Source organism: Vombatus ursinus, unplaced genomic scaffold (genome assembly GCF_900497805.2).
Source record: "Vombatus ursinus unplaced genomic scaffold, bare-nosed wombat genome assembly UNPS02011572.1, whole genome shotgun sequence".
NCBI lineage: Eukaryota > Metazoa > Chordata > Mammalia > Diprotodontia > Vombatidae > Vombatus > Vombatus ursinus.
In genome coordinates this window covers 3385192-3412502 of record NW_020951350.1, presented here as the reverse complement: position 1 = coordinate 3412502, position 27311 = coordinate 3385192, and the positions used below count along the sequence as shown (strand labels likewise).

The window sequence follows — 27311 nt, the reverse complement described above, 5'->3', positions numbered from 1 at the left end:
AAAGAAGCAGGTTTCTCCTGTCTTCTGACAAGAGAAACAGGAAAAACTGCTTCCTAAAGCAGAAAGGGAACTTTTCAGAAAAATTATCTACTCCTGGAGAATGAAGAGGAAAGCCAAGTATAGTCTATCTAGACTTTTGGATAGAAGGTTCTATATAGTTCAGAGAAAGGACTCATCGATTCAATTTCAATAGGAAATATTTATCAAATGTTTGTTATCTCATTAAAACAAATGCACTGAAACACTCACAAAAAACACTTTTGTGGCAGGAAAAACAAGAAAAAGGTAGATGCCCATCAACTGGGGGAATGGCTAAACAAATTCTGGTATGTGGATGTACCATAACATATTACTATACCATAAAAAAATATAAATTACAAATTATAAAATTATAAATATGGAGAACTGATAGAAGCACGGGAAGCTATATATACATATATATATATATATATATATATATATATATATAAAACAACACAGAAAGAAGCAAGAAATCAACATATATAGCACCTAAAAAAATGTAGAAGGAAAAGAGAGGAGAAAGAAACTGAACATTGATTGTTTAATTATAACTACCAAGCTTAGCTCCTGAGAAAATGCATCTCTCTCCCCGCTCTTTTTAGATATGCAGGACTATGGATATAGAAGACTGCATACATTGTAGGAGAAGTTTTAGCTGGTTAAACTGGATTGATTTTATTGTTTAATCTTTGTTACAGGTACAGCTTTTGCATGGAGGGATATACTGAGAAATGAAAGTGACACAAAAACAAAAGACAACAAAGAAAAATAAGATTAGAAAAAGAAAGTGGTAGATTTTGTATTAACACTACCTAGAAAAAGACTCATCAGAAGGTATCATCACTATGTTTGCCTATGGTCACAGAATCATACAAATCACCAGCTCCCATCCCCCAAGAGATAAGTGACTTTGCCCAGTGTTATACAGCTTGTTTGGGACAGAACCCAAGTACCTTGATTCCCAAATTCATTTCCACTAACTCCAGTTGAATAAAATCAGAGTCCCATATATAAATAGTTTGGTTTTTGAAATCCTAAACTTACAATTTCCTTTCCAGGGCTAAGACAAAAAACATTGTTAACTTTTTTTAAAAAAACAGTGGAGGTACAGGGGAAGCAGGCAGGGAGGATTAAGTGGAGCAAGAGACACATTATTTTGTCCTTGAAATAGTATTTGCATTTATATCTTCTTAAAAAACGAAGGTCTGGCCAATTAAAAGATATAGTTCAGGTGGGAAAAAGTGGACTCAATCAAGAGATCTGAGTTTGTGCCTTGGCTCTATCATCTATGGCAAACAAGTCACTTAACCTTTCTCAGCCTCAGTTTCCTTATCTCTAAAATGGGGACAATACATGACTACCTCATCAATTATGGAGAAAAGAACCCCAACATTAAAGTTTCATATAAATACGTATAAGAGAGAAATGAATGGACAAGCCAAAATGTCTTACATTAAGGAAAAACTGCCACATTAAAAAATTCTCTCTAAATGTGGGTACCCCTTTATGTTCATCAGAGATTCCAACAACAGCCAGTATTAAGCACAAAGACAGTTCTGTAAGCTCTTCCATCTGTAGAATTCTGCCAGTGGGAGCTATTAAATGTGCAAATGCCCTATTATTCCAGTGCTATATTCCTCTCCCCTCCTCCCCCACCCCTTGAGATCACCATTTTAAATAATTTGTAAGATTCCGGGGTAAACACAAATGACTAAGATAAAACTAAGTTAAGTCCTTTTATTTGTCCTAAACAGTTCTGTTCCACTCTAAAAATGTGAGGGTCTATGGTATTAAAACTACTGAGTCAACCCACCCCTTTCCTCCCACCACCACACCAAATAAAGGATAAATTTAGCAGTATTTTTCATTAAAGCCCAGCATGTTATTGTTAGAAAGAATGGAGGGGGAAGCAGAAAAATCAACTCTGCTAAAGGAAAAGTTATCTCCCAAATCTCAAGGATCAAAGTGATTAAACGTCTCATTTTTTGCAAACTGCTTTTGTTATCCTTTATTCTTGGATTAGGATTTTTAAGATTTGAAGGATTCAACAGTGAAACTTGCCTACTTAACTTACTAACAGTATCTATCAAGACAAATTATTTTTATACTCTTCATTTTAAAGTGTGACAACAGAACTGAGATTCAGAAGAATAAAACAGCAGCTACCACCTTGAATGGTCTGAATTTCTCCACATTACTACACAAATTGTGCAGGCTCATTCCCATTAAAGCTATCTTTTTATGCAGAGGATGCTATCTAATACTGGCTTTAGCAAGCATTAAAAATCCTCACTTTGTTATTCCAGCTCACAGCTATGTGGCCTTCATGAATGCTGCCTTTATCATAAGACTCATTCCTATTTCCTATACTAAAGGAATACAACATATTTTTCTGCTGGAGGTATTCCCTACCACCATCCCACCCACCCCCCAACCATTCTTTCTTTAAAATAAAAAAATTATTAGAGATCTTACACGATCACAATATGCAGCACAATGCTTTATAACTGTAAAGCTTCTGGAAAACCCAAACAAAAAGAGACGTCACCATGTGACGTCAGCCTATATACAGTTCTGTGTGGTCGCAGCACATAAGCAAATCCATTCTTGTACCGTTTCTCGGAAAAGCTTTTCAGTAAATGCACTCATGCTACTACAGGAGCTTCTCGCTGCAATAAGCTACCCATCTGCCATCAACAAGTTAAGACTAAGAGAACTAACAGCTGTGCAAAAGGAAGACCAAAGCTTCAATTAAACAGCCGAACAGACGCAGAAGGAGAAAAATAAAACTTATATTCAGTACTGATTCAAGAATTACAGAGCTGTCACAGAAAATCAAGCCAATGAATTCAAAAGGAATATCCTAAGGGGGAAAAAAAAAGCCTGGTGGATTCAATTTTACCCTGATATCCTAAGATACTGAAAAAGAGTAAATTATTCAAAGGTGACTGAATGTTCGAGCCTTTTTCAGACTCACTGCTTTGAGTCTATGACTGAATGCAACCTCCAATGTGCTCAAAAGAATGGGTAAGTTTATGCATTTATAAATCTTAAGCAGTGAGCATTCTTTTTTTTAAAAGCCAGGTTGTTAAAATTTTTAAAATGAAACCATTTGAATATATTTTTGGATTTGCTATTTTCAAATAGCAAGGCTAAGTATAGGGGCTACCTTAGCCATCTTTTTTTAAAGGATAAGTTTCGTTTTAGTCTATGAGGATTAGATTTTCTGCAGTGCATGAACAGTAAGTTATGTGCTTTCACCATGATGTTGTGCTTATCTTTTTTGGTCCATATGATCTGATAAAAAATATCCTATCTTGTTGTTTCCTTAAATTATATTCTGCAGGCTTACATTTCAAGTGGCCATTAGGGGCTCCTATGCTGGCAGCGCTATATGCAATGAGTGTGGTTTTAAAAATGCTGCCTGCTTTGGGCATGGCTTGTCCACCAAAATGCCGCTGCGAGAAGCTGCTCTTTTACTGTGACTCTCAGGGGTTTCACTCAGTGCCAAACAACACTGACAAGGGCTCTCTAGGTTTGTCACTGAGGCACAATCACATTTCTGAACTTGAAAGGGATCAATTTGCAAGCTTCAGTCAACTTACTTGGCTCCACTTAGACCATAATCAAATTTCAACAGTTAAAGAAGATTCTTTTCAAGGACTCTATAAACTTAAGGAATTAATCCTAAGTTCCAACAAAATATCTTACTTGCCAAACACAACTTTTAGTCAACTGCTTAACCTGCAAAATTTGGACCTGTCTTTTAATCAGTTATCATCTCTGCATCCAGAATTGTTCTATGGCCTTCGGAAGCTGCAAACCTTACATTTGCGTTCCAATTCCCTGCGGACCATCCCTGTTCGCCTTTTCTGGGACTGTCGTAGTCTGGAGTTTCTGGATTTGAGCACAAATCGTTTGCGAAGTTTGGCACGCAATGGATTTGCAGGATTAATCAAACTGAGAGAGCTTCACCTAGAGCACAACCAGCTGACAAAGATTAATTTTGCTCATTTCCTACGGCTAAGCAGTCTGCACACGCTCTTCTTACAGTGGAACAAAATTAGCAACTTGACATGTGGGATGGAGTGGACCTGGGGCACCATAGAAAAGCTTGATTTGACTGGAAATGAAATCAAAGCCATCGATTTCACAGTATTTGAGACCATGCCTAATCTTAAAATACTTCTAATGGATAACAACAAGCTACACAGCCTGGATTCCAAGATCTTAAATTCTCTCAGATCCTTAACTACAGTTGGCCTCTCTGGCAATCTGTGGGAATGCAGCCCCAAAATATGTGCACTGGCCACATGGTTGAGTGGCTTCCAAGGTCGGTGGGAGCACTCAATACTGTGCCACAGCCCAGACCACACCCAGGGAGAGGATATTCTAGATGCAGTTTATGGATTTCAGCTTTGCTGGAATTTATCAACTACTGTCACTGCCATGGCTACAAGTTATAAAGATCCAACCACTGAATACACAAAAAGAATAAGCTCATCAAGTTACCATGTGGGAGACAAAGAAATCCCAACTACTGCAGGCATAGCAGTTACTACTGATGAACACTTTCCTGAACCAGACAATGCCATCTTCACTCAGCGAGTAATTACAGGAACAATGGCTTTATTGTTTTCTTTCTTTTTTATTATTTTTATAGTATTCATCTCCAGGAAATGCTGCCCTCCTACTTTAAGAAGAATTAGGCAGTGCTCAATGATTCAGAACCACAGGCAACTCCGATCCCAAACACGACTCCATATGTCAAATATGTCAGACCAAGGACCATATAATGAATATGAACCCACCCATGAAGGACCCTTCATCATCATTAATGGTTATGGACAGTGCAAGTGTCAGCAGCTGCCATATAAAGAATGTGAAGTATAATAACCTACAAGTCATCAAAAATTACATCAGATAAGTAACCTATTTTAAATTGTAGGGGGCTAAATACATAACTAATTTTTACAAATGGTGACATTAAGCCTAATTTTCCAAAACAAGTGGAGACATAGTTTTTGAAGTGGTGAAGTATTTTTTATTTTTATTTTTTAAATGGAACCATATTTTAAGTGTTAAAAGAAGCAATGATTACATTACTTTGCACTCCTATTTGGAAATCAAAAAATGCTCACTTCAACATAATGTAAGATGTTTCATGTTATGTACTTATACCATCATGTGTAAACATTTATACTAAAGTCTCCAATGTGCTACTTTTTTCTACTGAAAACGATCTGAAAAGAAGTGAGCGTGAAAGAATACAGATCATAATCTGTTCCACTGTGGCTATCTGATCTCATGTATTACAGCTGGCTCACTAACCATAAAGGAAGACTTAATGAAAGATTTCATATGTGATTATAATTTGATATTGACTCAGATCTATAATCAACAGTCACATGTAAGTGGAATTCTGCATCTAATGAGAAATGGCCCATTTAAAAGCCTCTCTGCCCAAGTCTATCCACAGTCATTGCCTAGGTTAGTAGGTATATGTCAGAGCTTACATTATAAATTCAGAACACTTTATATAATTTGAATGGGCTTGGTTCAGATGCTTAAACAAAGAATTCAACTGATTATCAAATGGTCTCATTACAGTTAAATCAATACTAAATAATTACATTAAATCATTAAGGTCTCTGGTTCTACTTTTACACATCTTTTTGTGAAATTTAGACAATTACTTAAAATGGAGTGGCAAAGTGGCATTTCAATACTAATATACTCAACCTTACATTTCAGTGTAAATGAAAAACCATGGTTAACTGGGGGGAGGGAGGTATAACGGGGGAATCCACAAATGAGTCAATGCCATAATCCCATGACATTCTTAATCTAGCCAGAAGGCTAATTCACATAATGCTGTCATGACCACTTGTCCCAAGAGAGGGGTTTAAACTCTATACCCTACCCTTCCTTTTGTCTGTTTTTCAGTCTTTAAAAAACATTTTAAATAACTGGCTAGCAAGATGTGTTAGAATACAAATTGACTATCAAGAATCATTTCTTAAAAATGCTGAGTTTTATGTTCAAGAAGGAAAACTTAAAAAAAAAAGATTAATTTAAGAACAAAGCATTCTGAAAATAAAGGTGAGTGTGTTACTTAAAAATAACCTGTCGGTCAGGAAAAATGTATATGCCTATGTGGCCACATAGTAATGCCATGGTACCAATGGTACAAGGCAATGAAAATTCAAACATTATAGAATGTGAATGACTCAAAACAAACCAGGTTAATTAAAGTTAACAAAAACAGGCAAAAGTAAGGTAGATATGGACAGTTATATGTACCAACATGCATTGGTGTGTCAGATTCAATAATATCCGACCATTAGGTTTCTGTACACACAGCTGAATTGTTTTTAAAAAGAATAACCCAATAATTTAGTGTTAATATAGTTTTAAACAATTTAATGATTACTGGGAGCTAATGGTGTCAAACTTTTCACACAGAAAAGACTTACCTAACGATTGTTGTTTTAACTTCAGTTTTGATTTAAAAAAAAAAAGCAATTGGTAAGAAATTTGGGTTTCAGAGGCCAATTCCAAATTCATACTTTAACATTTTCTTGTAAACAAGATATGATGCATCTATAATCACACGCAACTGTAGGATCAAATCACTGACTTGATTTGAAAGTGTGGTTTGTTTTTTTAAACCACTGACATTTGCTGCCTAGGAAACGGCATATACGTAGATGTCCAGATCCTCTCCCCCTAAACCCCCCAAAAGTTTCCTTTTTTGTTCTTCAATTAGATTGTCCATAGGCATAATATTCTTCAACAAGGACAGTCTTTCCTATTAGGAAATAGAATGTCAGACTATGCTATCCCATGGAATTGTACTATGTTTAACCATTATAGTCTTTTAGAGCAAGACAGGCTTGTATACCTTTCCCTTTCCCCCTCCCTTACAATTTTTTTCTAAGTCACTAAAGGAACAAGAAGATTATAAATTATGGTACAATACAATTGCCTTTTGGAAAGTTACATTAATATGGTAAAGCCATATTTTTTTTTACTCTCCTAAGCTTCCATCATGCTCAACTGACGTGCAGCAGGCAGACATCACCCCCATTTCTTCCTAAACTATATACCGTATTTGCCTGTGGTGCAAGGGCAGAAACTGTTTTGACAAGGAAACACTGGTTCCAAAAAGCAGAATCGGAACCTGACTGATAACCCCTAAGGGGCAACTATGTTTGCTTTGTTGTTTCTGATCATGACAAGAGTTGCTCTAGGCATAATGAAGGTTTCTTGTATGGTGTTGAACAACAGGAATATTTGTAATAATTTTGATCACAAATTAGTTAAACTGATTTTTTCTTAAGAAACAGCATAGATGTCCCACAAGACACAGAAAGCAAATGAGCTATCCACAGGTAAAATTCTGAGAACTGACAGGAAAAACTGGCTCTGTAGCCTCTGAGGAATAGGATTTGCAAAGACCACCAAGAGAGACTTTTCAAGTGGATCTTAAAAAGATAAAAATTATTGATCTTATTTGCCTTTTGTAGTGCATGGAGAGAATGTGAACAACCAAACCAAATACCTATTTTCCTTTTTCACTAATGAGGCGCCTTTCTTTTCCTGTAACCCACAGAAGGCATGAATCTATTTAATTTTGATCTCTTTATGCTTCAGCACCAGAGATTAGGTTGCTATTCATCTGTGCTCTCTCTCTCTTCACAAACTGGCTATCGTCAAACAACAACTCTGTATTTTGTTAATTGAAGTCAAATGAAAATTTTTATGTTAATTTCTCCCACACAAAAAGTTTTATATCATTTTTACTACATAGTCACTGAAAACAGAATCAAACCCATGATAGGATGTTATACACACCTAATAACCAGGAGCTAGTTTACAATCATTTATATACATTGCTTGAGCTTGTGAGAGCTTGAGCTTATATGGGATTTCAATCACTTTATTGAAAAGGAAAAAAAGCCAGTAAATTTATAAATTCATAAAGCTGAGCTAGAGAGAGCACCCACTGCCAACAACTGAAAGCAACGATAACTAGTTTTCTAAGCCAGAAATCTGCAGTAACATTCATAATTTCCTACTGTGCCTAAGTTAATTTTTGCGCCAGTTTAATGAATAGAAAATTGACTAAATCTCTCAATTTCAATAATTATGAAAACCCATCTGCTTACTCTAAGGCCATATAGGCCTTAGGCTTTTTGAATCTTTCCTTGATCTTTCCAATAAAAAGACTCCTCTGCTGAAGCACTGAGGTCTTAACCTAAAATTTAAAACTACTGAGAATACAATTTTTAAAGCATACTTTCTGAGACTAAGAATAGTGATCACAAAAGCTTTACTACACCTCTGAACCTATATAAAGTGTAAGGCTCCTTACTATTATCATTTTCCTAACATAGCAATAAAATTAAAGGTCATTCTGGAGAATCCACTTTGGGCTAGTTTTCATATCTTATTCAATAAGCAACTTCTTGAGAGGTAAGGCATAGAAAGCTGGACAAATAATAATTCACATCCATCTAACCTGAGGCAAATTCATGATCTAATAAGGCCAAAACAAATACAAAAATGATTGTTTAAGCTTTCATACTGAAGGTGCAAACATCTAAAAAGCTCCATCTGCTACTCTTTTCAACTAATCTTTTTTCCCTTAGTGATAAAAATTCACACATAAGGAATGCTATAGTAATTTTTTTTTTCAACAATGAACCTGAAGACTCAAAAGTACAGCCCAAATGCATTGTGTTCAAATCACCTTTGAGAGCCATTTTGGGGGTATGGGTGGGAGAGAAGGGACATAACCTGGGGTGAGGGAGCAGGGGAAGGGAGGGCTTGGGAGGAAGGGAACAATAAAGTACAGTGTACAGGAAAGTTTTGCTATTAAAATTGTGTATACTGTATGAGTGAATGCCTCTTTTTTTTTTAACCTTTCCTTTCCAATATATCATGACCCAAGGAACAAGTTTTGACAGTTACCATAACATAAAATGAAGAGTTGTTTTGTGATGTTCTTGATCCTGATAAGGGAGCCATTTGATAAAAATTAAGTAGCTACACTAATTTTAAACACCTCTAGAACTAGGAGCTAGAAGACTACAGAGAAAAAGAGGGCAAATTACCATTATGCTGTTATAATTGCACTGGCAAGAAGAATTAACAAAAATTTGCTCAATCTTCACAGACTATTCAAGCTTTGGTAATTAAGTGAATGACTAAGAGTGGTAGCAAAAGGCATGAGTTGAATAGCCTTTACCCAACACAGAAAGTTACAATGACAAGAAAGTCCAGGGAAGATTCTCATGAATGGTTAGCTGCTATATATGTTATATACTGGTGGTTTATTACACCTTTTTAAAACAGCAGAGACTCAGCCCAAAACTGAAGTGACCTTATGCCTGTCATACAACATGCCCTGTTCTCAGATACTAGTACTAGCCAAATAGAAAAAGGCATTCTTGCCTTTCATTTAGTAGCATTGAGGATCAGATAAAGGGGCTCTTTTGAGCTGGTGATGATACTGACAGGCTAATGATAATGAGATAGAGTTTCCATTTCAGGGACAGGAGCAACAGCTCTATCAGTGCAGACAGCAACAAGACATACAACAGGCTATGTGAATTTATATTTCTATTTTTAAGTTAATCATAAAGGCAAAGAAAGTCTCAAAAGCATTCCACTTTAGAAAATTAATATTAAAGCTTATTAGAAAATAATTTATTTTATCTACTACAATCAGTTTAATCTTGAAAAATCCTATGTAATAACTACATCTGACTTCTTTATCTCTTACTTTAATTAATTTGCCAGGATTACTGCAGCATTCTCAGGTTCCCACTCAAATTTATAAAAAATCTCTACCAGGCTTGCTTAAGAGTGATTTTCCTTTCTTTCTTTAAATATATCTAACCAGCTGGGTACTCAATCCTCCCTTACAGAGACAAAATGTACTACAATTATCTTTATAAAAGAGATAGAAAAAAAACATAAATGAAAAATCAGATGGCCTAAAATGTCTCTGAAGCAATGGTTTCATCTTCTTGCTTCACATGACCATCCACTATAAACACTGTTAAGGGATAGCAGCAGTAATTGATTAACTGAAATTTCATAATTCTTTCCCCTTCCTGAAGTAGGTGTTAAAGAGCTGTGAAACTATCTAAAGGGAAAGAAGAAATAAAAGAGCAAGGGCTTCAAATCAATTGCCTGAACCACCCTCTATAAATTGGAATAACTGTAAAATCTCACTCCAACTGTACCCATCAGTGCAGGGAACAGAACACTCCAGCCCTCAACTCATGACATTTCTGTGGCCTCCTCCCCACCCCCCAATAGGATGGTTGATGTGCAGGGCAAACTAAGAGGAATCACAGGACACAGTCTTCAGTGAGTGCCCTGGATCAGCACCCTCCCCCAAGAACTTACATCCCTCCCTCACTCATAAAATCTAATTCAAACTTATACCTAAGTGTTTTCCAAGTATGTTACTAGCGCCAACTCAAACCATCTGGTTGTTAAATTTTCGTTGTGAGTATTTACCTTTCAGAAGTCAGCAAAGGCTACAAATCAGGGCTTGATTTAGCATTTTGTTAATTGTGATAGAGAAAATGTTAATGTAGAGTAATGTATCATGTCTATGGACTCCCCTGCCCTGGAGGGCCAGTTGCTAAATCTTTACCAGCATACACCTAATGTATTCTTATTTGCTTTCCCCTTCAAACTACAGGTTTTACAACTTAAAACAAACAAAACAAAACAAAATTAAGGATATTACACTCAGATATGGCACCAAGTGGGAAAATTCATCAAGAACATATGGAAAAGTGAAAATGTCCTGGTCCTAACAATGTATTTTGTACCCTATTCACAAATAGAGAATTATCATGTTTTATCCTTAAAGTGTGTTATTTAAGTGGGAACAAACAAAACAAAACACACACAACTTCCTAGAGCTCAATGTTTTTAAAACTTAATTTCTACTAAAAACTCTTCATAGATCTGCCAATTTTAGAAATTCATGTTATTAAGATCCAACAGAATCTATTGAGACAAACTTCATGGAACTATAGAATATAGAAACTATATAAATAAAAATCACAATCCTTTCCAAGTACCTCTATGTGCCAGGCCCTAAGCACTGGGCATATAAAGAAAGTCAAAAGATAGCGTCTGCCCTTGAAAATGTCACAAACAGTCCAGGCTGTATTATATTATCATATAATCCTTTGATTCTATTTTATGTGAATTGTTAAGGACTTTGAAAAGATGAAAGGGCCCAGGCTCCCATCTTCCAACTCTAACAAGGAAGGAGGCTACCTACCTAGTCTCCTCTTGAAGCAAATCGTGTTAACATCTTAGTTCCTTCTATGGTCAATCAGAATCTGATTTATCTTAAGACTAATTTCCTCTTGTTTTGTCCTCCTTGGATACGAAGAACAAGGTGAAGATAATTTATATTTCTAAAAGGCCTCTCACTACTTATTGGACAAATTTTAAAGTGTTCTAGGCATCATCTCCAGCAATACCCATACTATTCCTAAATGATTTTTACTTAATTTGACCAGGACCTAAAAAAATTATGATAATTTAAGAAAGAGTACATTAATGTAGACCACCCAAGGGAATGATTACTGACTTAGCCATTGGGTTTAAACTGCTGATGGAGATTCTCAAGTTGTGAAGTCAAATGACATCCCTCATTACACATAGAATTAGAAAAAAAAAATACACAAATATCTACCGAAGGAAGATGTGGAAAAAATGAAGTAATGTAATTTTAATAATCTTTAGAATTTAAGAATCTTAATCACCTGAGATATAGCAACATAGCAGAAAAGAGAATCAGACCTAGATTTAAGAGACATGGTTTCAGTTTTCACCTCAGACAATTATTAGCCATGTGATTATGGGCAAGTCATTTAATTGTTCAAAGCTGCCATTTTCTCATCAGCAAAACAGAGATAGTAACACTTGCAGTACCTATACCTTACAAGGTTGTTGTGAGGAAAGTATTTTGCAAACCTTTAAGCATCATGTAAATGTGAATCATTATGACATCTAAAGGCCATTTTGTTGCTTCTAAGTATGCTCCCCATTTTTTAGCTCCTCTTCTATAACCAAGTGAACACAGTAGTATCCATAATGTGGATTTAATTAGGCAGAGCTCTAATTGGGCCGTGACAGGTTGGGTTTACTTTTCACATCTACTACTCATATAATGCTGGCTATATTATCTGGCAGTCAAGTAATTTGCTTTTAAAAGAATGTATTATAATAAGTGTCATTATTCTGGTTTAATTCTAAGAGTCCGGGCTAAATTTTTTGATGTTCAGAATCACTACTCTTAAAATCCTCTAGAGTGATTCACTCAAAATTAGGAAATATGCTTTTCCTGTCAAATATAAATCATATAAAATTATACATTCTATCTGGCATCTAAAACAGAAAACTTGTTTCAAGGGTGGAAGGGTAGGGTGGGGTTGGAAAGAAAAACTTAAAGCAAGAAAATCTTTAGGCATGCTATTAAAAAAAAAAGTTTTGTTTTGTTTTTTTTTTACCTCTTGCTTCATGGACACATCAAATCTCCTACACTTGCGTTCTCCCCCCCCCCCAAAAAAAACTACTTAGGCACCTGTTTTCCCTATCTCCTATAGGCCCCAAAGTCGCACATAAGAACTATTGTTACCAGCAGAAGAATTCAGTAATAGACTAAAGGAGTTTGATCAATGAACACTCACCTTCAAAAAAAAAATACAATTTAAAACAACTTATGTTCCCAAACTTCTGATGAAAATGCAGATCATATGGGAATTGATCCATTCCATCACAACCAAAGTGGAATCACTTTGTCAAAAGCAGATACTCTTTGGTCAACCCTCTTTGTAGATTAAAAAAAAAAAAGCTCCTCAAAAAGGCCACGATAAATAATTAGCAAATTGTTGTGATGTTTTCCTATGTAAGAACTTGCCTGCCAGGGTACAATCCAAGAACAGGAAATCAAGTTTCTTTGAACCAACCCCCACCAAACCCATAAAGAATAGGAAAACTGCAATCACATGAAAAATATATATTGTGAATGTCCCAAGAAGATTAGTTCTTGAGACAAAGAGGATTCAGCCAAAGATACGCAGCTTTCCAAAATTATTTGTAGGTCATTCTCTACCTTGAAATGCTTTGGACTTGTCTTAGTAAATCTCTGTAGAGAACTAGGCTAGATTTTTACATTACACTATATTTAGCCTTCATTTGGTTCCCAAATTGATGGAAGGAACCTATGTGCATCATGTAACAATGGCCATTCCTGGAGGCGGGGGCAGGGAGCTGCTCATGTTTCAGGCAACAGAAGAACAAATAACACATCTTCTTTAGAAGTGATCACAGAATCATATATCCAAAGGAGAGAGATTTCAGAGGTCATATAATCAAGCCAACACATATTACAGAAAAAGAAACAGAGACCCAGGGATGTTAAATGACTCAAATGAGGTTGCACAGGTAGTCCTCTGCCTTTAAAGCCGCTAGCTCACTCTTTCCATTGTACCATGAATGTTCCTTGTCACAATGCAATTTTGTTTTTTTCTCTGATCAACATGCTTATTTTCTCTTGATTAAAAAAAAAAGTGGAGAAAATACAGTAACAAATTTGGTTTTCCTCCAATTCGTGAAGTAAGAGAACACCACTTTTCCTTATAGATATTCCCTCCAGGCCAACATGCATCACATACCACTTTCCAAAAGCATGCTCAAAGGTCCAACATCTAGGGCCTATTTTATTATTATGTTAAAACTTCCAGCCTAAGATTTATACATTACTGTAACTGAAGGTTTAATAGCAAATGGTTCCCACTTCTTTCCATTAGATGCAGCATTTCTAAGAATTGGCAAACATCGCAGTGCATGATAAAAACTACCATACAAACAATTTATGCTCAGGTTTAGATGTGAAAGATAACAAGACAAATTATTTCAAGGATTGCCTAAGATCTACTTTACCCTTTCAAATAATTAAATATCCTAACTTGTTAAAAAAAAAAACAAACAAACATGCAAAAGTAGAGCTTCTACTTCCCCACAACAAATACTTGGATCTTTTATCTTTCTTCCTGCAGCACGTTCAACCTTGACAACACAGACACACTGACACACACACACACACACACACACAGACACACACACACACACACAGAGTCAAGAGGATTGGTTATTGCAAGGTTCTTGCACATGGAAGGGTATAACATTTAACTCCTTTTCAAATACTGAGTTGCCAATATAAAAAGCCAACACATGAAATTAGTAATCTTATAGAAAACTAACCTGTTGACTTTGATAATCTGAAATAAGATGCTAAGTTCTGTTCTGTTCTAAAGAAAAACATAATCACTTTAAATTGAACTGAAATCCAATTTAAAATTTTTGCTGACTCATCAACAATACAGGGTGGGGGGTGGGGAGGGTGCAGCTGGGGAGGCTTGGATGGACAACACTTTTTTTTCTGGTTCTTTTTTTTGGTGAAGCAATTGGTTAAGTGACTTGCCCAGGGTCACACAGCTAGTGTTACGTGCCCGAGGCCAGATTTCAATTCAGTCCTCCTGACTCCAGGGTCAGTGCTCTATCCACTGTGCCACCTAGCTGCCCCTACTTTTTTTTCTGGACCAGATTTAAATATCATGAACAATATTTATCAAATGGCTTATCAAAACCACTACTAAGAATGTAAGAATCAGACATATCAGGCATTTGAGGATTAATTTTAAAACATTCTTTTATTGAGATACTACTAATAAAAGGGTCTGAATACCAATTTAAAAGAATGTGACATCAAAACAATACTTTATTTACTAAGTATCGCCATACACACGCAGATTTAAGAAATATAATGCTAATTGCTACAAAGTGATCATCGGTATACCACCCACACTAGCAACTGGCAGAGAAGAGGGTGCTTAAGCTGAAGGGGAAAAACATACTGTCCATGTGCTAGGACAAAAAGCTAACAGGTCTGCAAAAAGAATCCACAATCACTAAAAGTACATTGTACTTCCAATATCAGACAAATTAGTTTTCAGGTACAGTGCAAATATTATTTATAATTTCAATGTTTTTCAATGAATCAACAAGTCTTGTTGATCTAGTGTGTATTTAACACTATACTGGGTGCTAAGGAAAAAAACTTTTTTAAGGAATGAAGACATGTTCCCTGTTTCCAAGGAGTTTATAATCTGAGATGGAATTGATATACCCGCAACAATTAACAAATACAAAATCACATATAAGGAAATACTAAACAGTGTGGTACTGAATATTGCTATTGAATTTGAGAAGAGCAATAGATCAAAGAAACAGAATTTGGGATGGTTCTTAAAGGCTAAGTAGAGGGGCAGCTAACTGGCGCAGTGGATAGAGCACCGGCCTTGAAGTCAGGAGGACCAGAGTTCAAATCCAGCCTCAGACCAAACACTTGACACTTACTAGCTGTGTGACCCTGCGCAAGTCACTTAACCCCAATTACCCAAAAAAAAAAAAAAAAAAAAAGGATAGGTAGGATTTAGACAGAATATACCAGGATATGATAATGATAATACGAAGAATAGCATTTATATATATCACTCTTCAAGGTTTGCTGAGTACTTTACCAACAACATGACAGGTTATTCCCAACAATCCCAGGGGTAGGTACTATTGATACCCTGATTTTACATAGGAGGGAGACGAAGACGACAGAGGTTAAATGACTTGACTAAGGTCACACAGCTATTAAGTGTCTTAGACTACATTTGAACTGAGGTCTTCCTGACCCCACTTATAGTGCTCTATCCACTGCAGCACCAGCGACCTGAAGAAGAAAGGAAGAACAACTTATTCTGGAGTAAGAAGCCAACAAATGGGATGGCTGCAGAGGAGTCAGAGTGTGGAAGGTCTTCAAAGTCAAAAAGAAGTTTCCCTTCAATGTCGTTCGCAACAAGGAGCAACATATGGGTAAAAAGAGGGAGTATAAAAGCTGAGTTTTAGGAAGATTAGTCTGGCAGTTTTCCAAGTTTTATATAACAAAATAGAGAACTACTCCTGATTCTCACCAATAGAAAAATGCCTTTGGGGGAAGTGCAGTTTGAGGAGAGCTTGAGGAGAGTAAGAAGTAAACCAGTAAGTCTTTTAATGACAAGAGGGAACCAGAAAGAGAAAGTAGCTCACAAGAAGTGGCTTACCTCTCTAGTTACTACTTAGCATTTTAAAATAATAGGAGGTAGGAAAGGTGAAAAATAGCATCTTAAGAGTTACACTTCGATGATAATCACAAAACATCAGAGAAACAATCATACCCCACAACAGGGGGAGAAGAGGAGGAAAAGATGACAGAATAAACACACCAGGAAAAAAACGGATACAAAGTATTAGAAATCTCCAGTTTGAGTAAAAATAAAATCAACCAATAAGCTTGATTCAAGCACTTACTATGTGCATTTTCCATCACTTTCCGAAGTGCCAGAGTACTTGAAGAATAACCAATTTCCCCTCTAATATTTAATCTTATTTACTATGGCACGTAAAATCATCATTAAGGATTTCTGTCCCTCTTATGCAAAGAAAAGGCAAAGCTGAGTTCACTTTTATCAAATATAAGGTTGAAGAGGAGAGCCCAAAAAGGAAAGCTCTTGTTTCCATTCAATCCAACAGGCTTCCTAGAGATGAAACAATTGTTGCATACAATAATGAACTTTTCAAGATCAACTGTATCTTTTTGCTTTAAACATATTGCCCCCCCCAAAAAAAATATTAGGGGAAAAAGTTCTTCAACTTTAATAATTTATGGCTTCTTGATGCAATAGTACAGAGTAGTGACAGCCTGTTAATTTTATTCACTTACATACAACAAAAGGACCTTATTACAAGGTTTAATTTGTTACTTTTCTGTGTAAGAGATTAATTAATGGCTTCACTGTTTGAAACTTGAGTAGAACTGCTGTGTTTTTGTTAAAAGCTATATAATGTGGCTGCCAAATACAATTTTAATTGAAATCCAAAAGCTATAACTACCTAACATTTTAATAACAGGAGGTGGAAAGAATGAAAAATAGCATCTTACAGGTTACATTTTGATGACTTTCACAAAACATCACAAACACTCCATGCCCTAGAATAAATCACTCTCATAATGTAATACTTTATCTTCGATTAGAAAGTCTCTTTAAAGGGAAAACAAAACAAAACAAAAAAACCCCAACATTCATCCAATATTTCCATGCTTTCTTTACAATGAAAAATAATTGCAAACTCATTTTTTCATATCATTTTCCCATATATTCAGTTAGGGTAGCCAGGGACCTGAAACATGAATTACTTTGTAACAATTTAGGAAATAAGTTTCTTATCCCCCACCCCTTTAACCTTCATACACTTCTACTGTTCTTTTCCCAATTTCTGGAAACCGCAAGTTCCTCCAAAGTTCTCTGCAAAGGAGAACCCCATGAGAGGGAAGGAATGGAGAGATAGGGTGGTAGTCCATCCTAGTAAGCAACTTTCCAATTCTCTGCCTGGGGTATGAAAACTGGTTCATTCCTAACTTCCTTATTTCTAGATGGTAAGTTTCCAGAACTTCCCCACAGACTTCAGGAACACTTTGCCTGCAGCTCTCCCGCGTGTTATTTTATATTCTATTTTATTTGCATGTGCTGTGTTCCTTGCTATACTGTAATCTTTGTGAACTAACAAACAGCTCAACTGAGCCTGTTCTTTCTGAGACCAAATCTAAAGAACATTTTTGATCATTTCAGTCTGCCACGTGACTACCCTTTCCTCCATGTATTTTCGTGATGCTCACTTGTCTCTGTTCTCTTACTAGTTCTCACTATTTCTCAGTTTGGGTGATCTTATTACTCCCAGAGTTTAATGATGATCTCTTTGCAGATGATGATCTCTACATCTATATAGCCAAATGCACGTCACAATGCAAACTCAACATATACAACACGTGCCTCATTATCTTTGTCGTCAAATTCACTCCTCCTCTAAATCTTTGTATTTCTGAGGGTACCACCATCATCCTTGACACCCAAGTACACTGTCTGTCCTTGAGTCTACCATCTCTCCTTCACCATCCAGCAGCTGAGTCTTTCAGTTATACCTGCCCTATACTCTCTTCTTCCCTCCCTTCCAACTGTGCCTTCAGCATTTCTTCTAATGTGACCACACACCCCTTCACCTCCCCCCTCTGTCTCTGTCTCTGTCTCTGTCTCTCTCTCTCTCACACACACACACACACACACACACACACACACAGATTCTTTCTATCTTCTGATACTCACTGAAGGGAAAGTGTCTTTCTATTAAAGACATCACATTTCTTGGCATCCTTCTTGCTCCTTCACTGCAATTTTCAATCTCTTCTTTTTCCAGCATTAGGCAGTAAGCCTCTGTCTTCCCTTTAAGGTTCATTCCATCAGGTCTAAATCCTTATTATGGTCATTTACAGACTTCCAAGTCACTCTTCTCCATCCCCACCCCCCAATAAGTTTAGCACCTTGCTCACATTTTTCTTCTCGATACACTGTCCCCTTTAAATACTCTGGTCTCCCAGTTCCTAAGATATGCATGTCTAGTATACCTCAACAACACTAGTACAGTTTACCAGCTTAAGTTCGGCTTAGTCCTCTGTACACAGTAGATTGCTTATTCTTTCTAAATATTTACTGAATCATTTAGATAATTCAATTTTGTAAATGTATTAAAACCTGCAAGCTGCAGGAGATACAAAGACAAAAAAAGAAGCATTCTACTGACCCAAAGCAGCAACTATTAGCCCCAGTTAATTTCTTATTTACTGTATAACTAATTTAACATAATTTGATACCCAATGCAAGAAATTATGTCTTATCTATGATTAACCAGCTCAAGTATCAAAAGAAAAACTAAATCCTATAGTACTGAAATTCAACTAGGTTGAAAGCAATTTTCAATACATCAAGGCCTTACTTAACTTTATAACAGAGAGGAGACAACAGAGACCATAGGAAGGGGCCCTATACAGTTCTTTAAAATCTTTAAAGAGCATGAGGAAAACAAATATGAAAACCTTTACATACATAGAAGACAGCTGAAGAAGAAAAAGAAAAAAGAACAGTTGGCATTATCTAAATTTGCAAAGAGGATTACAAATATCTCATTTTATCCTCACAATAAGTGTGTGTATAGGGGGAAGGAGGAGGCAGGCGCTATTATTACCCTTATTTTATAGATGAGGAAACTGAGGCAAACAGGGGTTAAGTAACTGGCCCAAAGTCACACAGCTAGTAAATGTCTGAAGCTGAATTTGTATTCAGGGCTTCCTGACTCCTGGCCCAGTGCTCTGTCCACTGCACCATCTTTTGTTGTTGTTAAGTCATTTCAGTCAAGTCTGACTCTTCATGACCCCATTTAAGATTTTCTTGGCAAAGATACTGGAGTGGTTTGCCATTTCCTTCTCCAGCTCATTTTACAGATAAGAAAACTGGGGCACACAGGGGTAAGTAACTTGCCCAGGGTCCCACAGTCAGTACATGTCTGAGGCCAGGTTTGAATTCAGGCAGATGAGTCTTCCTGATTCCAGGCCTGGTACCTTATTCACTGCACCATTTAGCTGCCTCCAATTGTAGTGCAGAACATTACTCCTGACCTTCCAGTTTGGACACTGACTACCTCAATGAAATGATTAAAGGGAGAGGAAAGGGGACAACTGAAATTATGCATGTGCCTTAAATCAATAGTAGTAGAGTTCTTTCAACACTGCATCAGCTTGAGTCCCTTTGAGACAGTAGAACTGGCCCAGCTCTTTAGCTAACATAGTTAACTCAAGTTTTCATCATGAGGGTTAATACGTCTCCTGAATCCTGTAAAGAAATCAAGCTAAGTCACAGTTGTTCTCAATTTCTTTGCCAGAGTTGTCCTCTCTGATTCCACTAAGTTTCCCCACATTTTATAATATTCCTGTGGTTCTGCTGTTGTTGTTCTTGGCCAGTATTCTCAGTTGGTAGGGAAACAGTAGGGGGAAGAAGCAAAAAGAAGATTCCATAAAAGGAAGACAGAAGTAACACAGATGAGAAAATTCTCTCTGATCCCAAACCCAACCTCACCAAAATCTACCAAACGCTCTGGGACATACTTTGCAGGTGGCATAAAAATTTATAGTTCTATAATTAGAGGCAACTTTCTTGTATCAAAGCTAGGAGAAAACTATAAGAAACAGCTTCTGCTTATTTATTGTTTTTTTATCTATTTTAAGAGTAAACCTAAAAAAAAAATTAGAGGTCTTCACAATGACACTGAAAAAAAATTTATACACACACACACACACACACACACACACACACACACACACGAAGTGGTCTAAAATTTATGAACTATATACAGTCATTGCTACCAAAACAAGTTTGGCTATGCAGTTATTTTGAGTAGGAAGCCCTTATGGATAAACCTACATTAGCAATTCTCAATTGGGCTCCAAACTGGAAAGCGTGTACTTGGAGAGTTCATAGAAAATAAATTTGGGTTTTCTAAAGATATAGAGAAATACGTATTCAGACCACAGGAGTTGCTACATAGGAAAGGATACACTGGTAAAGTAATTAAGAACAAAACCCTCAAACTTGTTAAAATAAATTTGAGTTGAACCACTCAAGATTAGAGGGAAAACTACCACTCTAACTATCAATTATACAGGGCTGTTTGTAAGGAAAGTGCTCATAAAGCTTAAAAAGAAAATCCTTATGGTGGTTGACAAGGAAGGAAAGGTCCAAAAGGTCCAAACAATGATTGAAAGAAGAAAAGACAACAAATATCTAATAGCCACATTGTAACACTCATATGGCTTGTTATTAATATTAATTAATTCTTGAATGAAAGTGTCCTTACCATGACATAAAACAGATTCTAACAGAGGACCGAGCCTAAGGCTTTCCTATCAGAGACAGCTAAAAAAAAAACATTTCAACCTAAAAGACAAGACATAATGATTATATTTCAGACTTGTGAGACATACAGGTTTTACTGCAATAAAGAACTATCATTAGCTGATGCCAGTGGTGTGAAAACAATGACATCAACTATTAAATGTCTGGGGGTAAAAATACAGAAAAACAAAGAGACGTGATATTAATCACCATGATAAGTGAATTTTCAGGAGTAAACAAGACAATGTGGAAGTGGAAAAGAATAAATAGTGAGATGAGATTCAAAGGACCAAAAAAAACACAAGGCCTGGGAAATGACTTACCTAAAATGCCCCATTAATAGTGACAATGATCAAGGCAAAATTCAATAATCAAACAGGACAAACAATGGATAACAAATGCACTTGGTTCATAGGACTAATATAAAAACACTTAAAACCCAACAATGCTGATGTTCCTCGATCTTTTTGGGTCAGATTTCAACTCCTCAGGCATTCTCAAAAACAAGGACCTATGAATGGCTGTTGAAACTGCTAAGAGTGGAGAGTGGTCACCAAATTAGAGCTTTTTCACATTAGGGTGACACTACTCACCATTAAGCAATTTCACAGATAAGTACATAATGTTTTCTCTTCAGAAGAATGTAAGCTTCTTGAAGATAGGTATTTTTATTTTTGTCTTTGTGTCCTAGGGCCATAGTAGGCACTTAATAAATGTTTAGTGAACTCATATAAATGCAAAGAGCAGGTTCATAATATGTAAATACTGTTTGCATCTCCATCAATGGATGATACTGGCTAACATACTTGCCTTATTTAATTTAACTAACATTTAAAAATCCATACCACCACAGGACAGTCTACCACCACAATATCAGCCATACTAATGATCTGAAGGGATAGACTGATTAGACTATGTTAGGCAGAAAGAACTTGAACCTGGTTTTTAATATTCTGCAAATTATTTTCAAAATTGGTTTCTTTTGTAATTCAATGTATTTTATTTTATATATTTAAAAACCTTATTCTGAGAAGGGGTCTCTAGGCTTCACCAGACTGTGAAAGAGGTCAATGACACAAAAAAAGCTCAGAATCCATGTTTTAGAGTAAACACTATCATCATACACTATCATTTTTATACCACACAAGTCATGGAAGAGTTACTATTTTTAGCAAATAGTATACATATTCTGTTATACAATGAGCCTGCATGTTTACAAGAAAGGCCAAAAAAAAGGCTATATCATAGCAGTGTAATATAGTCTTCTATGCCTACTATTTTCAAGGATAAAGGGAAGGCAATAAATACAACTTCCATAAAACAAATGAGAAATCACAAAGTACACTATTGGTTATAGGACTCAAGTAAAAAGCCGGCATCAAAAGCAATAATCAAAGACATCTAAAATTGAGTAGGAAAAAAGCAATAAAAATATACTACAGAGCTATCTAATCCAAGAACTAAATTGGTAGAATTAGAATTGACTCTCAGAGAATACCCTCCCCCATGCCACATGGAATTAACTAAAAAGAAGTGAGCCAGACCCAAGCAAAATGTGTATTTTAATCGTAAAGAGAACATATTATGAATCTGGGAATAAGGCCACCAACTTCAGGCTAGACAGCTCAGACAAATGGATAGTAATAAAACAACCCCTGCAACACAGTCAGAAGGGACACACTTGCTAAGCAAAAGGAAATTAATATAGTCTTTACTCATTACTACCAGAATGCACATTAAAAAAAGAGTCACAACTCTCCAAATTTGACTATAGCTCAAGGGGAAGAAGGTAGAGAGAGAGAGGAAAATGAACTGCTTTCACTCAGCAAAACTGAAAATGGAACTACCAAAGGCTCTAAAAGTCTGGAAAGCAAAAAAGTGGCTGGCCGTCCAAGGTAACAAACAGCTAAGACCTCATAACCCCAGAACCACCCCAAATATGCATGACGAGTACAAGTGGTGGCATGCTTAAAGAAGTGACAGAATATTGTCTTCTAAGAAAAAGAAAAGTGTGTGGCTAGGGAATGATATAAATACAAACAAACTAGAACTATCAGACAACTTTTAGGCCATAGTAAAAGGTCTCCAGAGTAACTAAGCTCCCAAATGAAATAGGTTTATTACCCAAGAAGCAAGATCACTTTCATCCCAGCTGGGCATAGGGAAATTTAGAAAGAACACAGCAGCAATCTCATTTGCTGCAATGAGTGTGGGGTGGTAATAATAAGTATGTTCTACTGCCATCCACGTTACTCACAGTTTCCCAGGGATATACTCACCTATACAATCACTGCCACCCTTAACATTCACATCTTTCATACCAAACCCCAATATATAAAAATCAACTTTGTGAAATCTATCCTGTACATTTCCACCAAGGCTCTGACTCCAGGGCAACAATTTTTAAACCATTCTATTCAGTAACATACTAAGGGCTGTGAAATAACAACTCTCCCTCCCTCCCTCTGTGGAGGGGTAAACTACCTTCTGTTTTCCAAGGTATTTCAACAGTCACTACAATTCGTTCCATTCGAAGGCTAAATACATCTTCATAACAAACCTAACTGCTTGCTTGAGGCACCTCAATTATTACATGTAAAAACAAATGTAAAATCTATTGTACTGAAACAAAATAATTAATACCTCTTAGAACCAACTAGTCAACAAGCAGTTATTGTTTACTCTGTGCCAATCTTACAAGCTTAAATAAGTACAGAATATGTAATGCTTGAATTAAGTGAGGCAGATGTGCCAAAGAGGAATTACCTAGCACAGAGAGACAAACTCCATAACTTCAACAAAAATTATTCATCCTATTCTAGATTTTTTTTCTCTTCCTATAACTCCCAAAGCTATGAAGAAAAGAAAACCTGTACGGGATTTCAATGCTGTAGTTCTAGAGGTTAAGGCAGGAGCAAAGTCAGAAGTGATCACATTGTATAGTCAAACAAGAGTCTAGGTCTACATGCTTTAAACAGGAAACACTATAAAGACCAGCAACTCACCTTTTTTATTATTTCTTGTCCTCAATCCACCATCTCCCCACCCCAACTGAGGTCCTTTTTATGGAAATGATAAAAAATAAAGAAAGAGCAAAATTACTAGATTTTATCTACTATTCAATTCTATGTCGAGGGTTTTAAGAAGTCTTCAAAGAGAAACTCAAACTCAATATTAGTCAGCAAAACACAAAGCTAGGGAGCTAAAAGGATCAGCTCAGAGGACAACTTTTAACATACTCATGTCATCTTAATTTATCAACAATGCTTCAATTCAATGTGGAACATAGTGAAAATGTCTAGGATGATGCAGGATGATAAATTATATCTTTTGGTCCTACTGGTTAACATGATCTAAAAATCACCCAACAAGTTACAATGATAGTCCCTTGACATTCATGGGGGTTAAGGGTACAGGACCCCCATGAATGTGAAAAACTGCAAATAACTCTAGGCCCCATCCCAAACCTTTATTCATTTATTTTTGAGGGAGGCAATCCGAGTTAAGTGACTTGCCCAGGGTTACACAGCTAGTATTAAACATCTGAATTAGCATTTGAACTCAGGTCCTCGAAATTCAGGGTCAGTGCTCTACCTACTATACCACCTAGCTGCCCCTCAAACCTTTATTTTTAATAATTCTAATCATATTTAACACACAAAAAACAAGTCAAACATCACACTGTACCCTTAAAAAAGTTGCAGGTTCTTCTGAAGATAGATTACTATCTAGAGCTTTACAGTCTCTTCAGAGCCATGGTATAGCTGCAGCAACTATTTCACAGGTTTCCTTCTCCTGTGAAAAGCGCAAGATACAAAGATCTCACTGGGGAAAAAAATCACATGACTGAGTCCAGAGAAACAAAGAGAGGTGTGTAGTCTGAAATGTTTGACAAAATTTAATTATTTATAATAAATTTCCTGTGATTTTCCACAATATGCCAAAAATCTCCAAAAATTCCTATTTTAATTATCAATGGCCAACACACATGAATATCCCAAACCATAAATATTGGAATGACTGTATATGTAAAAATACACAACAGTATGTTAGTCAAGAAGCATTTATTTCATTCCTACTGTGTGCTGGGCACTGTACTAATTACTAGGGACACAAAGAAAACCTAAAGACAAACTTGTCCTCAAGGAGGGAAAACAACATCGAAACAACCAAGAACAAACAAAATACATTCAGGATAAATTGGAGATAATAAACAGAAAGAAGGCACTACAATTAAGGGGCATAAGGAATGAATCTTTTGCATTGGTAAGACTAGCACAGAGCAGATAAATGCATTGATGTATATTGATATGTGCTCGCCCCTTAAAATATTTCCAAAAGTCTGCTTTATAGAAGCCATTTAAAGATAACTGTTACTACTACAACACAGGTTTCAATCTTACAAGAAAAATATTATTACAGTCCAGTCCAATATGGTCAGGAAGAAATCCTAAATGAGTTGCAGCTGCTTTAAAGTTTGATGTTAAAAGCTATTCTCTAACAATCTGTTCTAAAAACTCCATAAACTAGCTTAAACAAAATTCTAAACCATAAACACTAAGGTCATAATTTTCCACACATTGTAAAGCTTATCTACCAAGATGCAGACTTTTTTCTTCCTCGATTTTTACATTTAAGGTAACTCTTACACAACTTCCTCCTAAGAGCAACATTCACACATTTTACCATTTCACTCTCAAAGAAATTTCCAAGTTACTCTTACTTGTGAGCTATATACACTAAGATGTAGCAGAGGTGTCAAACTCAAATAGAAACAGGGACTAACAAAACATACGTAAGGATCTCTCATTTAGTTTTAAAATGTGATGTTATCTACATTTTTTTTTCAGCCATAAAGTTTAGATCTTTACTCTCTTTCTTCTTTTTGGTAAAGATGAACTTTTCCAGCTGTGAGCATAGCCAGGGAATCCAAGCCCAACAGTTTCAGGACACCAGATCACAGGCTCTTGTCCCCAATTCCTACTTCAGTCACATCTGCCTGGCTCTAGGGTGGAAGTGCTGCTAATGGGTCTACATTTTATTGTATTTTTATTTATTTTGTTAAATATTTCCCAATTACATTTTAATCTGGTTGGACCACATGTTTGATACCTTTCAGCTACAGGGCAATCAAATCCTTCCAACGTTCCAAACAAATCTTTTTTGGAGGGAAGGGTCCCAAACATCTCTAAAACACTTCTAAAAACATTTCACTTCTAAAATATGCTTTGCTAGAAATAAAATATAATAAGAATCACTACAAATAAAATTCTATCTTTTGACTTTGGTTCCACATCAAATAAGATATACCTGTCTAGGACATGGAGAATTTTAAATATGCTTTCTTCTACCCACTTTAAACAGACATACCCTAACACTGTTGATTCACCGGATATTAAGCTGACAGAAACTGAATAGCTTAGATTTGACATCTCCTTTTGGCAGTCATTAGTCCTTAATGTGTCTCTGTCTAGAGGCTAGAGAAAGCAGATTTTCATTCATTTTTGTTTTAAAATTCCTTTTCTTAATCATAAGGAAATATACTAAAAAGCTAAACACCCTTAGAAAGCTGCCAATCTTATCATTTTAAGGCTTTAAATTAGTGAGATATCAAAACACAGATCTCCAAAGCAAATTATTATTATGAGACTATTTACTCAGGTTACATACAGGGCCTCTTACTCAGTAAACTCAGGGCAATGACAAATTGGAAGGTTTGGGAAGAAGAAGGTAAGAGGGCAGTTGGTGTTGAGGATCCCACTTTGTATAATGGTTAAGATTTGCTTTTGATTATATCAAGCCAAATCTGCTTGTCATCCAGTACATGCTACTTATTAAATCCTTCCCTTTCACATATCACTTTCTCCCTCTTCTTTTTGCAAAATGCAAGACATACTGAGATATTTTTAAAGATTTAGTACCAAACATTCCCTCCCCCTCCAGGACAGACACTTCTCTAGATCATGCAATCTTCGTAAACTTTCCCTTTACTTTTTGTCCAATAAACTATTATGTATTAAAGTTGTTATTATTAGAAATGTTATTTTATACCCATTAACATCTTGATTTATAATTATTCTCAAATTAATTCATATGTGTGCTTATCTCTAAAGCTAAATTCATATCTTCTAATTTCCAGGCATACTCCAAGCAAGCCTAGTACAACATTCTGAAGTGTGGTGGGAGTACAGGTGAAAAGCAATCCTGCTAATACTTGCTTAAACTGAAAAGATATGCTCTAAAGAATGGAAGGGATGATTTGATTTTGGAAATACGAAAATCAGGAAAGGGATCAGAGTCTCTTTAAAAGAGGTTTATAACCAAAAAATCATCTTCCTGTGGCAAGTGAATCATTATCTGTAAATAACCAGAGAT

At 36.1% G+C, this 27311-nt stretch overlaps 2 protein-coding genes across 2 annotated transcripts in view; one reads left to right on the top strand and one right to left on the bottom strand.

Moving 5' to 3' along the window:
* CTNNA1 (catenin alpha 1) overlaps positions 1-27311 on the bottom strand; it is a 153479-nt gene that overhangs the window by 60257 nt on the left and 65911 nt on the right. The gene's annotated exons all lie outside the window — the stretch shown is intronic.
* LRRTM2 (leucine rich repeat transmembrane neuronal 2) lies at positions 3257-4914 on the top strand. The gene is made up of 2 exons (XM_027856516.1): positions 3257-3263; positions 3368-4914. Exons 1-2 carry the CDS (start codon positions 3257-3259, stop codon positions 4912-4914), a joined length of 1554 nt encoding a protein of 517 aa, XP_027712317.1.